Here is a 16,531-nt window from a genome sequence, read left to right as displayed (position 1 = left end):
AATGACACTCATGATCCCTTAATTTGAGAAATTATAATTTTGGTCCTCTGACTAAATATATTTGTCATTCAATTAATTGGAGTGTGTACATTTACTCCCTTTGCTTGTGAATATTCACAAATTTAGCACAATTACTAGTTGTTCTATCACTAAATACCATGTTGTCACACCCCAACCCTGGGTAAAGCGTGACGGGCACCCGGCATCTTACGGAAACCGAGCGAACCAACTTATAACTCGCATCCTCGATGTTTTAAACGGCAAAATAAGGCCAACTATGAATATAATGTCATGCGTACACACATATATATATAATGGGCCTGCGACGTCAACATATCCACTAACAAAACATAATTGGTGCATAGACACACTGACTCCGTCGCAAAGCCTCACGCAATACGACCGAAATACCTGGTCGGACGGGGCCCCCGACATAGCCTTAACACAAAATACATATACAATCCAGACTCGGCGGTGCTCCGGGGAAGAAGGGAGCCCACCAACCAAACTAGTACACGGAAAAACATTTTATTGTGGAAGATCCTCGTCCGTCTATCTACACCGCAGCATGAACGCAAATCCACAAGAAAGGACGTCAGTATGAATATTGTACCGAGTATGTAAGGCGGAAAGTGCAACAAAATAGCCATATAATAAAGATAAGAAGAATAAGAATCAACCTAGCATTTCTGAACTACCGATGGAAATCTAGCATATGTATACACTCTAGGAATTAGTATTTTTTTCTTCTAGGAATTAGTATTTTTTTTCTTCTAGAAATTAGTATTTTTTTAAGCGAGTGTCTGAAAACGATTAAGTAGACACTCTTTTTGATCCGGAGAGAGTACTATCCTTTGTCCTTTTACCATGAATTTTAAATACTTATTCACTGTTTTTTCTCCTTGCATTTCTCTTTTGGTGACCCTTGTTCTTCCTCCATATATATAGTCATCCTACAGATATCAAGGATATAAAAGTGGTTATTGATTTATTTATTTTGAGCTGCTTTTATAATTGCACGTCGACATTATTATTCTTCAAAATTAATTGAACCTCGCATCTCTTAAATATATGATTGATTACCGATTAATGCTTATGAAATATATACAATTACGGCAATAATAGTTGTGGTCTTATTACGTGTTATGCATTTGAATGTGATTACATAATAGAATTTTTTAAATTAGGTCGTGCTCAATGTGCGTCACATTGCTAGTTCCAGCGCTTGGATTAAGCTTTATTTTCCTTTAGATTTGATGCTCAATACAAACTCAATATAATCCCACATGTGGGTCTAGGTGAGATTTGATACTCAATAGAAAAAGGAAAGAGATCGTAGTAGATTTTAAGATAACAGTTCTTATGTTTTATCAGCAACTAATTTTCAGTTCTTGGTTGAATTTATACTAAAATTTTTGTTTGTTTATTTTCTAAGGAGCTCTTAAGAAAAAAATAAAAATTAAATGAAGAAAGATTGTGCAATATGGGAATCTCAGGGGCCCCATTTTGAAATACTCCCCAAGAACTGAAGTACCAAATGATGCTACGAGAAAAAACGATCTTACAGAAGCCAAATAGGAAGGAACCCCTTTTACTTTTGCTTTAAATTAGAGTTGGCTCTCATCACTGCATTGACTTCAAACCTTTAGCTCCCCAATTCGACAGTCAACAGCAACGCCTTGTCCTCTCAATCGCCACCAATTTCCCCTCTCCCTCAGCTCCCCATAGAAAGAAAAAATACACTCTCAAATTTCTCAATGGGTGAGCAAACCCAAACTCAAAAAACCCAAACCCAAACTCCATCCCTATCTCAATCTCAACCCACTTCTGATTCCACCGTTGATATTCCCCCAAATCCCTCTAACCCTTCAAAAATCCCAATTCGCCCCCAAAAAATCCGTAAACTCTCTTCCACTAATGACCAAAAAACCCTTCAACCTTCTGATTCCTCGCAATCTGTAGTTACAATCACCAAGAATCGTCGAAGGGGTTCTTCACAATCAACAAAATCTTTGCCCCAAATTGTCAAACCATTATCTGCTAATGGCGAAATTGAGAATGCTCTCCGCCATTTGCGATTAGCTGACCCACTTCTTTGTTCTTTAATAGATACTCTTCCTTTTCCAGCTTTTGAGTCACACCAACTTCCATTTCTTGCACTCTGTAAGAGTATTCTCTACCAACAATTAGCTTATAAAGCAGGAACTTCAATTTACACGCGTTTTCTTTCTCTTTGTGGTGGTGAAGATGCTGTTTGCCCTGATGTTGTTCTTTCTTTATCTGCTCAACAGCTTAAGCAGATTGGTATATCAGGGAGAAAAGCAAGTTACCTGTATGACCTTGCAAATAAGTATAAAAGTGGGATTTTGTCTGATGAAACTGTTGTAAAGATGGATGATAGGTCATTGTTTACAATGCTTTCAATGGTGAAAGGGATTGGTTCTTGGTCAGTACATATGTTCATGATATTTTCCCTACATAGACCTGATGTGTTGCCTGTTAGTGACTTGGGGGTTAGGAAAGGAGTAAAAATGCTGCATGGGTTGGAGGAATTACCAAGGCCGTCGCAAATGGAGCAATTGTGTGAGAAATGGAAGCCATACCGGTCCGTTGGGGCGTGGTATATGTGGCGGTTTATTGAGGGAAAGGGGACACCAACTACTGCAGCAGTAGTGATGGAGGGTGGTCGTATACAGCCCTTGCAGCAAATTGAGCCGCAACAGGAGGCACAACAACAGCATCAATTGCAACTTCTTGAGCCTATTAATGGCATGGGCAGCCTCGGGTATGTGAACCAGTTTGTTTCTGAATGTTTGTATGATATATTCTAGATAAATGAATATGATTCGTAAGTATTTGTCTTTTATTTCTTTCCTTTATTTATTGTCTATTATACAGTAATAGAATTGCAGTGTAAATGTAGATGTTTTGCATGAATGATGTGTATTGGGTCACCCAAATTGGGTGTGATTCAAGATTGCAACCTGTGCTTAAATTGGCTATTCACCTTGTGAAAGTCTTCTATGATGTTGTGGTAGATTTACTTGATTTTAGAATACCTTTGTCATAGTTAGTCACTGGTTCTGAATTTCCCCTGTATCAGGTACTATAAAGCATGCAAATTGAGTTTATATCTAGAAATTGATAAACTTTCAAATCCGACTCCTTATCCAAAAAAAAATAAATAAAAAAAAATTCAAATCTGAATGCAGATGAGGGGCAACTTATAATAAAAGACCACCTCTTCATTAGCTAAACAATTGTGTCGAGATGGAATGAAAGATCAAGAAGGCAGTTTGTTCTCCTGCCTGGCTACAGTATGTGTATGTGGCTGCAAAATGCCGATGTGCAGTTTTGTTTTCCTTGGGTGCATGGTGTTTATGCATTGAAAACATTCAATATGATGAAAATTATATAACTGAAACCTACCGGATTGTTGTATGAGCAAAGAAATAAAGCTTTCCTTTTGGCGATTCTGGTTTAAGGAATTGTGTGCGAGTGTTCCAAGCTACTTAAAACTCGTGACCGTTGGACTAGTGAATTTATTTCTGAAGCTATAATAGATGGTGTGGGTTTTATAAGTCGGAATCTTTGAAGCTTGACTGAGGCTGATGCTTATTGGGCTTTGGCTTTGTGTATGCATATGCTAAAAGATGCATAGCTGAAGGAGGAAAAGATGTAAAATACGTACCATGAATGAACAAGAAGTACGCTGCATAAGTGCTGAATGCAAAAGACAGAGAGAGAGAAGGTGGCCGTTGACAGACTTCTAGTTGAAACAAAGTAGGGCACAGTTTTACATGGACTCAAATATGAAAATATGACTTCTAATGACAAGGTGTATGTTGAGGTGTTTTCTTTACCTAAAGTCCTAAACTCTCAAGTGTAGAATGCATTGTATGAAGAAAAAACTTTTAAATTGCTCACATGTTTGTATCTTTTCCTATCCAGGGAAAGCCATATCATGTGCTTATATAAAAAATGAATTAGGATCATGGGGAAGTTGATTGATCTAAGCTCTAGCTTCTTGAATGCAGTGGAGGCCACACTCGATTCTCCCAGTTTCAAGCTCGAATGGTCCAAGCTGCATTCCAGTTGCCTCACGCCGAGCTTCGCTTTCCTAGAGTTGGTTTTGGCTTATTTACACCCCCTATCTTTGATTAGTTTACGATGTAGAATCATCAGATTTTGAGAGGATTTCTTTTGAGATTAATAACCCTTACATTTATAGACTGGGAAAATCAACTTTAGCGATAAGCAGATAACTAAAATTGGTTCTTTCTGCGCCACAAGCACCCCCCCCACAAAAAAAAAAAAAGTGAAATTACTGTCTTTTAGTCAAATATTTTATGAATATTTAGCTGTGGTATCAAATTGATTTGCAATTTTTGAACTTCTTAGCCAGTAAATTAGTTCTGCGTCCATACCATTTTTATACATAATCCCTCTTCTATTTATCATCCTTGCATCAGAAAAAACTCTTGCTATAACTTGTCTATTTTGATTGAAGGTAGGGGTTATGAACAAGGATAGGGGAAGTATGTTAGATGCAAGGCAACATGATTTTTCTTTCCATAAAACCATCCTAACTTTACCTGTCTTGATACTGCTTCACACTCTTAATGATGCCGTCTCTCCCTTATCTTTGTCACTCGATGGGTTGGGGTCGAGGAGTGGGGGCAGTGTAGGAATACTGCCTTCATCATGTCCTCAATTTTTACTCGAGATCTGAAAGTACAATTCAAATTTTTTGTCTTTACGAGGTCTAGACTAATCTGGTAGATGATTATGTGATGGAACATCAGGGAGAGCTGTCCAGTCTTTATAAAGGAGATTAAAATGTCGTGAACAGAAATGTTGCCATCTTGCCAAGAGAAGCAGCAAGATATGGAGATTTTTTGTTCTAAGTTAGTTGCAATATCCATTATACTATAACCAGATTTTTTGGTTTGTTTTGTGAGAATAGTAATGGCATAGAAAGTGATCTGCGTAATTAAATGAATTTCTGAAGAAGCGCAATGAGTTTGACCAATGGGTTTTGTATCTTAAAGACAACAATAGTTCTAAAAGGGCTGTGGACAATATTGCGAGTGAAGTTATTCTATTTGGTCATTGTTGGTTGGCAAATCTGAGGGGACCTTCCTTTTTACGAACTTGCAGTAAAAATGCTTGTCTATTGGAGTGACTATCTATTGGTGCGTTGACAACAAATTTATCTATGTCAAAATGATCAAAAGAATTTCACTTATGCCAATTCCAAGTTTTCCGTGATGTCGATGATGGGCCAGACCTTCTACTCCCTTCTCCACTTAAATATCAGGTTTTTGACTGCGCTAGTGTTCGAGCTCGTGATGTGCACTTAACCAAGCGTCACATGTTGTGCTCTTACCACTTGTCTAGCTCCTAGAGAGCTTATATTTGTCACTATTATATACCTACCACGTGATCCGACTCCCAATGGATGTAAACAGGATTTTATGTTATTTGATCAGAGAAAAGTTTTATCCTCTTAACCCGCAAGGGTGGCTCAGTTGGTTGAACATGGGGCTTTCATAATGGAGGTCTCAGATTCGAAATCCCCGCCAACGACAACGAGGGATTTGCCTTCCGGGTCGAGCTCGTCGCACGGGGCTTGCCTAGTGCGGTTTACCTCTCTGTGTGGTTTGCGAGTTATTGCACGGGAGTGGGTTTTACGTCATCGCGCGCACCCAAAAGGTAGCGGCTGTGGGTTCCCATGTCATAAAAAAAAAAAAAAGTTTTATCCTCTTTAAGCCTCGAATTTTTTTAGCAGACATCCTTGATTTAAAAATAATTACTCCACTTCTCTTGCACTTGGCGCTAACCTGCCCGGGTGTTCTCATAAGATGCTACAGTAATCAATTATATCCATCATATCAGCATACGAGAGTCACTTTTTTTTTCCCCCTTCCACTGTTATTTTGTTGTGCTCTTATCATGCATTGACATCTGTGTTTTATGCTACTCTTAACACTATCCCTAGATTCTTCCTTGTATTAGGTTGTTTCGTTTTATTTATATTCGTGTTTCAGTTTTTATTTGGGTGACATACCAGGATACTTATCTTTGAGTCATTAAAATTTGGTCTTAGGGCTTGCATCTGGGGCCAATGACTGAGGTGCTGATGCTGGAAACCATGCGAAAAGAGAAGAGGTTTCTGAAGTTTGTTGGTGCCAATAGTTTCTTATGTTAGTATTGAGCTTTTATGATAGGGATTCTGAATGTTGTAATAACGAAGCAATTATGCTTCAGTTATTCAGGTTCGTCAGTAGAGTTATTACAAAAAAGTAAGGTACTGAAGAGGCCTTGTAAATAGCAGACCCTCATGATTTTTGTAGGGAACTGCATTATCACGGTAAAAAGGGTAAAATAATGATTAATATTTTTTTTTTTTTTTTTTTACTTTTGGCCTTCTCTTAATTCTATTGCTCATCGGAGAATGTACTGCTTTTTTCGTCTTCGTTTTGGTCCCTTGTGCTGTCTGGGTATTTGGGATACATAGCGTTTACTCAATGTGGGTTTTCAAATATAGCCTATGTGACATGTTGCTAAATGGACTTAATTAGGTAGTGGATTTGTCGCCACTTTGCGTTAGAAAGGTTTCATATCAACTCGTATGCTTTCTTTGCTGATTTTAGTGGCTTATGGGCTATTGGGGCTTGTCAATTTGGGTTGTGTATTTCCATCAACCTGTATAGTTGGGCTGAACCTATGAGCAATGGTCCGCTAAATGAGAATGGGGTTGCGTCAGTCAGTGTCATCTCATCTTCAAAAGCTGCTAACCTATCGGTGGTATTCAGCAATCAGCATGCAGATACCTCTTTATCATGCAGAGGAATTTATTCTGTTGCTTTTGGCGGAGATACAGATATCCAATTATCATGGGTAATTACCCACCATACAGAAAAAGTATTACAGATCTTATTCCTGAACTGCAATCATTGAGAAAATATGACGATAGAATGTAAATATTTAGGTGAAAATATATTCACCCGTCACGCTTCTAGATTTGCGTATTACAATAACCCTCTTATCTTTGGTTAGAGCTACGGGGACCAAGAATGTGTTGATTATTAGTGGGGAAAAACTAATCTAATATGCGATACGTATACCAACTTTACTCCGGATGCAAAGTACATTCGTTGAAATCTAGTAGGGAGAACTTATTCACCATATCCTTGAGTTATTTGACGATATATGGGCATGATGGCTTATCATTCCTTGTTTTACTTTTCTTCTTCTTTTATTCCCTTAGGATACGACAAAATATACTTTAAAGCCTCTTCTCCTCATCTTTTACGCTAACCAACCATAGCATTCCAGCTTTAATGTCAAAGATGATTAAAATTAATTTCAGCCTTTAAGAGCTTTTCCAGAATGGACCTTTGTATTATATCTGGAGAATATAGTACTCCTATGATTTACATCTAAAAAGATGCTATGACTGATGATACCGGTCTTCACTCAAGAGTCAAGAGTGTAAAATTTAGACTAGTTATGATAGCTGTACTCCTTTGTTGTGGCACACATAAATGATTTTTCTGAGTGTAGATGTCACAGTGAAACGATATAGTACACGTTAAGTTTAAAAGAAATTAACGAAACAATTATGCAAATAACATGAGCATTGCCTTATGCGACTTCCCTTTGGTTTTGTTAGCACAACCGTTACGCAATCCCTCTCTTTTTCAATAGTAATCTATTCCTTCAGTTTTGTTGTTTGTCAACGACAACGTCTGCCTAAATCAAACTAATAAAAAGCACTTGCTTCGGTCACTTATTTTTAATTCTAACCTTAACCAGTCGAATCATGATCTATGTTATCATAATGATAATTAATTAATGCACACTTTTTCGTTATTAATGATGTTGGACTAAAGTACATACTAATAAGAGGGCTCAAAAATGAGAATGCCAATTAACGAATATTAGTTGAGGGATCCTGGAATGTCGATTTTGAGAAATCCTCAATTCATGAGCTAACTTTTAATTTTGAGCTAGGCTCGAAGTTCATTTTTAACATGGAATTTGAGTCATGCTTGTCCCTATTATTGTGTATCGGGTCTTATGTTATATTGTTCATGCTCCCGTTCATAAGCCTTAGCGTGAGGAGTAGTGAAGTATCCCACATTTGTTGAAGGATTAGTTATTTGTATCTTATCTTGTACAATTATCACCTCATGAACTAACTTTAAGATCAAGTCAGACTCAATACCCATTTCTTTTAACATGACCAAACATGGTTTAGTTTCTCAACGTGATTTGGGACATACGTGCTGAATAAATAGGAAATTTGAGTCGTGATAGTAGCCGGTATTGATGGATGCATGTGAAACTTTTATGCGTGTTTAGCGTTTACCATAATACTGAATACAGAGCCCACTAATTATTTCTGCGGAGACTAAGTTTTTTGGGAGTAGCAAAGCGTGCAAGCTGGTGATGTGACTAGTCCATTTTCCCCCATTAGATTTTGCCTGTCCTTTACTTTGCTCTTGCAGGACCATACATGGACCCCCACTATACCTCGCTCTTCAGCCAATATCTTCTCGTACTACTAATGAAGTGCTGGAGTTCTAACAGACTCACAAATAGTCTTATATATGGATTTGCCGGTAAGAAAACAGTAATTCCGCCGTAACAAAATTATGCAGTAATATTTGACTCGATATGAATTTTTTTATTTTTTATTTTTGAAAAATTATTTTGTGTCTCAACTGATGGAAATTGTGTGAATTCACCAATTTGCGAAATAAAGAAGTAATCACATACTCTCCCGTCCTAATTTAAGTGTCTTAGTTTGATTAGAAAAAATTAAAGAAAAATAAAGAGACTTTTAAATTATGTGATCTAAAATTAAAGCTGTGTACAATGCGGGCGAATTCCCTTTAAATATTGTAGTCTTAAACATGCCACGTATGATGTTTGAAATTAAATAGTTATCAAATGTAGAAAGATGTACTTTTTTCAAACAGACAAAAAAGGAAAGTAAAACTGGGACGGAACGACTAAAATTTTCACATTCCAATAAATGGAGAGACTTTTTCAAATCAAAAAGCAAGTATGAAGGAACCACGCGACATGTCCTGTTCAGTCTTACTCCTGAACAGAGCAAAAAGATCCAATTCCCATAGGCCAAACATGACAAGGTAACACCAGTAGTTAGGGGTGCTCACGGTTCGGTTTGGATCGGTTTTTATTTAAAAAATAATCAAATCAATTGAGTCGGTTATTCAAATTGTCAAACCAAATTAAATCAAACTATATCGGTTTTTACTATTCGGTTTTTATCGGTTTTTTCGGTTTTTGTCGGTTTTTTAAAATACATCGTAGTCACTATCTAAATTTAAACTCGTGTGAAATAGTATTGCCAAGAACACTCACTCCTGAATCTAAACTCAGGAGCATACTTATTCTTAGCAATGGGTAGTATTGCCAAGAACAGTAGAGCAAGCACAAAACAAATTGGTAGTATTGCCAAGAACAGTAGAGCAATTAGTGTTTAATTCAAAAGCATGGCCCAAGAGTATAAAAACATAATATAAATTGTAATGTTTTCATAAAAAAATTAAAATACATACACATATATATACAAATTTAATTTTTAACATAATATATAAAGTCGGTTTGGTTCGATTTTTTTTTCGGTTTTTTAAGACTTGAAACCAAAACCAAACCAAATATAGTCGGTTTTTAAATTTAAAAACCAAACCAAATCAAACCAAATAAATGTCGGTTTTTTTTTCCGGTTCGGTTTGGTTATCGGTTTGGTTCGATTTTTCGGTTTTTCGTGTTCAGCCCTACTAGTAGTGAATAGTGAGATAGAAACAAAAATAAGTTGTATCCCTTTAATTATAGTAGTACAAATGTACAATTATTTTCTTCTACTTCTAAGTTATAGAAGAGGCCAGGGAAAATAACCATGAAACGGGAAAGAAACTGTGTAACATAAAATAAAATAGTATTACACATAAAAGTTTACAATATTGTGGTTAGGGTTTTGGCACGTGTATCCATTAAAAGCTACCAGTTGTACTATTTAAATTAATGACTAGTAAGGCCCTTATCTCTTAGTTTAATAATTGAAACCCTAATCCGACATTAGATTTAAACAACAAACTACTTGGAATTTGTTCCACCAATCAGAAAAGTGAGTATGTATAATATACAGATTGCAGATTAATTAAACAAATCGTCTCCCTTTCCGTTTTCGTGATAAGCAACCTCAATCATCAATCATTAAATTAGATGTTCTAAAGATTATTTAATTGCTTAAAACGGTGCAAACACTGATCTTGGACGCTTTATTGTTACTACTTTCAGTAACTCCAATAATATATTCTTATAAATTTTCGTTGGACAGTGATGCAGTGATGCCAGGAACAATTTCCAAATCCATCTCCGACAGATAATCAAAAGCAACGATTATAAAAGTTAAATTTTCTTCTTTCCAGCTCCTAACAAACTAGCAGCTAGACTGATTGTTTCATTTATATAATGCCAGAAATGTATTAATGTTGCTAAATATAATGACAAGTTGAGGTTTCCATATGTTCGTTTGAAGTCTCTAAAGAGGAAAGTTTCAATGATAAAGTTACTTTTTTATCCTCAATGGCTACCTTATAGATTTAATTATGTTTGCTAAATTAGATGAACCATGTTCATTTTTGTTTCAGTCCTTCTGATTCTCACAGTAAAACAATACCAGAACAATATACTTCATATGTTCCTCATTGGGTATGTTGTCGTTTATTTTTTTTTATTTTTTTTTTGAAGCTCCGTTTTTATTGGACTGATTTAACTCAAATACACTCTTATTATAATGTAATATTATCCATCTTAGACCAATCTCAAAAGCCTCACAGTATTAAGAGTAAATTACCATATCTTATATTTATTTCTTTTTTATTTTCAGTTCCCAATGTGCCACTTTGTTCGTAAATAATCTCCTCTTATAATTAAGTTTCACATGACTCATCACCTCATGTGCTGGAGATTAATTGTGGCACACCAACATCAATCAAATATTAAAGGCCACCAGAATCCACTTATTTTTTGTTCATGCGTCTCCAAAGCTACGAGTAAAGTAGCACGCCAACAAGTAGGCAAGAAAAGACACTGATTAAGTCGGGTTTGACACCATCACGCCGCCATCTCCATACGTGTGACTTTGCTTATCAGGCTAGAACAACCTAAAGATAAACTTATTAATAGTATCACTATACTTGGCTCTTTTTTCTTTTTAATTACAAATTGAGATAGCATTTGCGCACCCACTAACAATTCTCACTTGTGATACCAAAATCATCGTGTTGTCTATGTTCAACCGAAAAATGATCGTGATATTATTTACTTTGAGCCAAGTCTGCACAATTATTCAAAAGGTCTCACCCCCCCGTTAAGTGTATCTAGATATTATATATCTTTCTTTTCTTTTCAATAACCAATGTAAGACTGTCGCTCACGAGGAAATAAGATCTCTTGGCCTCTTACAATTTGAATAAAAGAAAATGACTTTTTCAGATTTCTTATGTATAAAAAAATAAAAATCTCTTACAAAAGGATCGTAAAACTATTTTTCCCGTCGCTTACATACTATTAACAAATTGACTGAGCATTCAAATAGGGAGGTAGAAATACGGATATCTTTTCTTTACATGAGACCCACACCTTGGGCTGTCACAACTCACAATGTCCCAACTCCCAAGCAAAGAAATTTGTATTCTCTCCCCAAATGGGGGAACTGGATGGACCTCATACACACCCTAACCAGGAAAATTATCTGCCTCCTAAATATGAAAAAATAAAGCTAAAATTTAGATAAAACTGAGGGTGTTCATGGACCGGTTTGGATAGGTTTTTGGTTAAAATTAAACCAAATCAACTTAACCGATTTTTTTAAGTTATTAAGACCAAACCAAACCAAATATAATACATAACCATCGGTTTTGTTCGATTTTTCGATTTTCAAGAAACATAATGTTATTTCTCTCTTTCATTTTTTTTACCTATTATTAGGAAAGACTTTTTTCATCATTTTTCAACTTATAATCTATTATTACCCTTTTATTGTGAGAGCTATAATTTTCTAGAATTGTATAGAAAATGTCTTAAGACCTATGAGCTTTAATCAAGTGAATAAAATCTGTAAGAAATACACCCTTCTCTTTTAGGTAAATCTCATAGTTGTTTCTTCGAATAAATAAGTTTGGATACATGAATTTCTTTTAAGAAATGAGCTTGGTGTAAAGTTCATTAGCCTAATAGAGATAAAGAAAATTTCGATGAAAGAATAAACAAAATATTTAAATTTATGTATAAAAATTAGTCTATTGTTTTTGTGTGTGTGTGTGTATATATATATATATATATAATTGTGTATATTATTTAGTCGGTTCGGTTCGATTTTTTCTTAATAAAACTAAATCAAACCAAACCAAATATTATCAGTTACTTAAAATTTAAAACCAAACCCAAATAACTATCGGTTTGGTTCGGTTTGCGGTTCGGATCGATTTTTAACCAAACCGTGAACACTCTAAAACAAAGTAATTTAGTCACAGCATAGATTAACTTCGGAAATGAGGCGCAGGGAACACTGTTACACTACTATCATTCAGAAAACTAAAGCCAAATCTCCTTTACAAGATTCTCTTAATAACAAGGTTGGTTATTGCAGCGCATTTGCAAGCACAGCTTGTCGTTTACACAGAGAGTAACATCTGACACACACACTAAGGGGAACAAATTGCTGCAATTGCTTTACCGTGGACCATATATCCCCACTTTATTTTCCACACTTTTACAGCACCAAAAAGCCCCCAATGCCTTTCTCTTTCCAATCTTATAATGGTGAAATGCTGCCCGCCTAATGGTTTTGATTAACCATTTTGTCTTATCTTGTAATTACGCCTACTGTAATTATACTTATCTTATGATTAGATTCCTGAAACTAAAGTCAAGTTTTGGAGAAGAATTTATACAGATCACAGGAAGATTTACAGGGACCATAGTTATGTCCCATCATTAATATTGCATTCATCTAGCTCCCTCTATATTTTCCTCTCATATTCCACGTTTTGCAGTTTCTTTAAATACTGACATATATTGAAAGAAAAGCTAAGCCCAAAAATAATGACATTGTTGGACCAATGTGCAGGCTGCAGAAGAGGACGAACATGACCTTGTCGGTTGTTTAGTGGAGTAAGTCTTACTTTCATCAATGTCTGATGGCAAGTCATTACTCATTACTCTTTCTTTAGCTACCAAACTCCATCTCATGCCTTCTTCTCGTGTGCTTTCTGGGGTTGGATGCCTCTAAGGAGACACCACAACATCCATATTTTCTCATTAATTAATTATTTTCTATTGGCTAGTCCCTCTTAGATTACTTTAAGATTGCATCTTTCCTTAAGAGTAATATTACTACTATTACTCTAAATTCTACCCCTTTAACTTTATCAACAACTTTCTATGAGTTTATTGTCAGTGACTTCAAAATCTAGTTTTACCCCGTGTTGACCGGCTATCTCAGTTTTCTTGATTTATTCCATCTCTAAATGGTGGTACTCCCTACTAGCTAGTCAGCTAACCAAAGTCCTTGGGTCAATTCTTTGTCCATTTCTCAGCCTCTCTAATTTGCTTACGTATAGTAATTAGTACATACAGTGGAGTTAGCACTAAAAAATCCACTTTTATATAGGGAGAATTGACAAGTCTGAGATCACTCAATTAATTAGTCCCCCAATTTTGATAACTCTCTGAGTTACCTAAAAAATATTAAAAAGGTTTAGAAGATATTTTTTCTTGCAACTTAGGACATATTATTACAAGAGGTGAAGTTTAAGACCAGACAGATACTAGGATTTATGGAACACGGAGGTCAAGAAAAGGATATGGGCATGCCCAATCCCATTGGTTATAATCCATCTCATCTTAACCAGCAACAAGAATCATCATCCCCTGGGGCAACCAAATTACCTACTACTCCTATAGCTTCAAGTCTGGCAGATAAAAGAACAAATGAGCAAATTATCCATGGAAATACCATTTTTAGCCCTAACCAAACCCTAGATCAGCATAATAATCTTACTCAAAGTTCAGATCCAGATCCACTTCGACAAGTATCGACTACGTCAGCAAGTGATAGAATTATCAGCACTGTCCGATACAAAGAATGTCTAAAAAATCATGCCGCAAGCATGGGAGGACATGTCTTAGATGGTTGCGGAGAATTCATGCCAAGTGGAGAAGAAGGGACACCGGAATACCTGAAATGTGCAGCTTGTGATTGTCACCGCAACTTTCATCGAAAGGAGACTGAAGACGAATCACAAACACCCAGTCATGTGCATAGATATAACATCAACAACCACCATATAAACACTCAAATTCCGCCTTCTCTTCCGTCTCCACAGCACCATCATAAGTACTCTCATAGGGGACACGTGGCACCAGTGATGATGAGCTTCGGAGGGAACACGGGAGTTCCAGCTGAATCATCTAGTGAAGATCTGAACATGTTTCATGGTGGACAAGGGGTAATTCAGCCATGTAATTATTCGATGTCGAAGAAGAGATTTCGAACGAAATTCAGTCAACAACAGAAAGATAAAATGCAAGAGTTTGCTGAGAAGCTGGGATGGAGAATTCAGAAACAAGATGAACAAGAAGTGCAGCAATTTTGTACCGAAGTGGGGGTGAAGAGACAAGTGTTCAAAGTGTGGATGCACAACAGCAAACAAGCAATCAAGAAGAAACAAACATAACAGGCAAGACTGCAAAATCCCATGTTTTAGATTAAATTAGACCCTTTTTCCTTTGTGCATAAATCTGATAGATAAGAGGAGTTTTAGGCAAATAATCAATTCTTTGACTACATAATTTCAGCAGGCTTAGCATCTTCAGAGGCTGACTGTTTTTTAGTTCTTCCCCGTTACCAAAGTAATTTAATGTTAAGCATATAATGAAGGACTTTACATTATGTGGTTAGTAATTCGTAGTATCAATTAATTCATCATAAAAGTCTCTTCAAATTCCCCTTTCAGTGTACTAGATGGCAATTGCTAGTTGGTTTTCTAATCAATCCGTTTTTTTTGTATTTTTCCCTATTTTTGTGTTGTCGGGATATCAGTCAGCTACTATCACGGAATAACGAGACAACCAAACAAAGAAATTGAATTGGTTCTCTTTCAGATTACTCGTGGTTTCTCGGAAGGAGAATATCCAAGATTCTTCATCTAATCAGTTTCACAATTAGCCAATTGCTGCAATAAGTGAGACACGCATATGAGAAAATTACTACCGTGTCTTTTATTTTGGGGAAAGATCGTATAGTGATTGTATGCGGTTAAAGCTGTGGAAAATAAAAGATAATACTAGTGTGGTAATATGCTTAATTAGAAAACTATGATCTCAGAATGTAGAAATTAAAGACTAGCATTAAGAACCAATAAAATGCTTAAAATCTTGTTACTTATAGATGATCTGGTACATTAATTTGTCAACCTACCGTGAACTGGTATATAGAACCCTATAACCCAGGAACTTTCCATAAACATTAGGACCAAAACATATCCGTGAGATGTTGTTATATGCTTATTTAACGTTCATGCTCTTCCAGAGTAAGCAAATTAAGAGCCCGTTTAGATTGGCTTATCAGTTGCTTATAAGTTGTTTTTAGCTTTTTTTGAGTGTTTGGCTGGTCAGCTTAAAGTTTACCGGGATCACCTAAAGCTATTTTATGCTTAAAATAAGCCCAAAAAATTAATTTGGGCCTTTTTAATTTAAAATTAGCTTATCTAAAATAGCTTATAAGTTGAAAACAGCTTATAAGCAAAAAAAAATAAGTTGGGCTACCTCAACTTTTTTTTTTTTTTTGCTTATAAGCTGTTTTTTTTAAGCCCATCCAATCAGGCTCTTAAACAACCTTATTTGGAGCCTCTAGAGAGGTCGGTAAAACTTAGTACTATCTGCTATTTCTGCAAATTATACTTCTATGTGTTGTGCGTCCAAAGAGAAGCTAAGACAAACCAGAAACTACTTTTGTTAGGCTAATACCCGCCCGCTTAAGAACAGTACCAGCGGCTGCATATTAAGCCATACTAATATGATTCCTCTTATTTACCAAAAAAAAAGATCAGACAAAAGACAAACTGCTTATACACGATATGTTGGCTAGCTGCTCTTGGACTGCGAGTTGCACTTCGTCACACCAGAAAATAATTGCGGAGGAGTGGGTATTTTTTTTTTTTTTTTTTTTTTTCCTTTCCATTTTGTGGGTATTAATTCATTCTTTCATCGAACAACCCAAGCATGTACGTTCATTACATTAACTAAAAGCATGTTGAAAACCTTGTTTCCCTTTTAGTGAATTTTTTGGATTACAGTTGTCTATTCCAGTATAAGCAAATTCAGATTGATTCTTACCCGTTTGGCCATAAGAATTATTCACTTTTTTTTCGATTTTTTTTTTTCACTTTCTTTGAAAATTAGTATTTGGTCATGAAAATTCCAA

At 35.9% G+C, this 16,531-nt stretch overlaps 2 protein-coding genes across 3 annotated transcripts; both read left to right on the top strand.

Annotated features, from left to right (window-relative positions):
• Positions 1-1,489: 1,489 nt before the first annotated feature.
• On the top strand, positions 1,490-6,413 carry LOC132046548 (alkylbase DNA glycosidase-like protein mag2). Of its 2 annotated transcripts, none has more exons than XM_059437204.1 (2): positions 1,490-2,785; positions 3,654-5,432. In XM_059437204.1, the coding sequence occupies exons 1-2, from the start codon at positions 1,758-1,760 to the stop codon at positions 3,694-3,696; spliced, it is 1,071 nt and encodes a 356-aa protein (XP_059293187.1). In that variant the 5' UTR covers positions 1,490-1,757; the 3' UTR covers positions 3,697-5,432. The 2 variants fall into 2 exon arrangements, with proteins under 2 accessions (XP_059293187.1, XP_059293189.1); XM_059437206.1 differs by lacking the exon at positions 3,654-5,432 and adding an exon at positions 6,110-6,413 and having other exon boundaries at positions 1,500-2,785.
• A 7,433-nt stretch (positions 6,414-13,846) lies between these two features.
• On the top strand, positions 13,847-15,053 carry LOC132046547 (zinc-finger homeodomain protein 6-like). The gene has a single exon (XM_059437203.1). It carries the CDS (start codon positions 13,884-13,886, stop codon positions 14,781-14,783), a length of 900 nt encoding a protein of 299 aa, XP_059293186.1. The 5' UTR covers positions 13,847-13,883; the 3' UTR covers positions 14,784-15,053.
• The last annotated feature ends 1,478 nt before the right edge of the window (positions 15,054-16,531 follow it).

The sequence above is a fragment of the Lycium ferocissimum genome, chromosome 2 (genome assembly GCF_029784015.1).
Source record: "Lycium ferocissimum isolate CSIRO_LF1 chromosome 2, AGI_CSIRO_Lferr_CH_V1, whole genome shotgun sequence".
NCBI lineage: Eukaryota > Viridiplantae > Streptophyta > Magnoliopsida > Solanales > Solanaceae > Lycium > Lycium ferocissimum.
The sequence above is the reverse complement of the archived record's forward strand: the minus strand, read 5'-3'. Positions and strand labels throughout refer to the sequence as shown.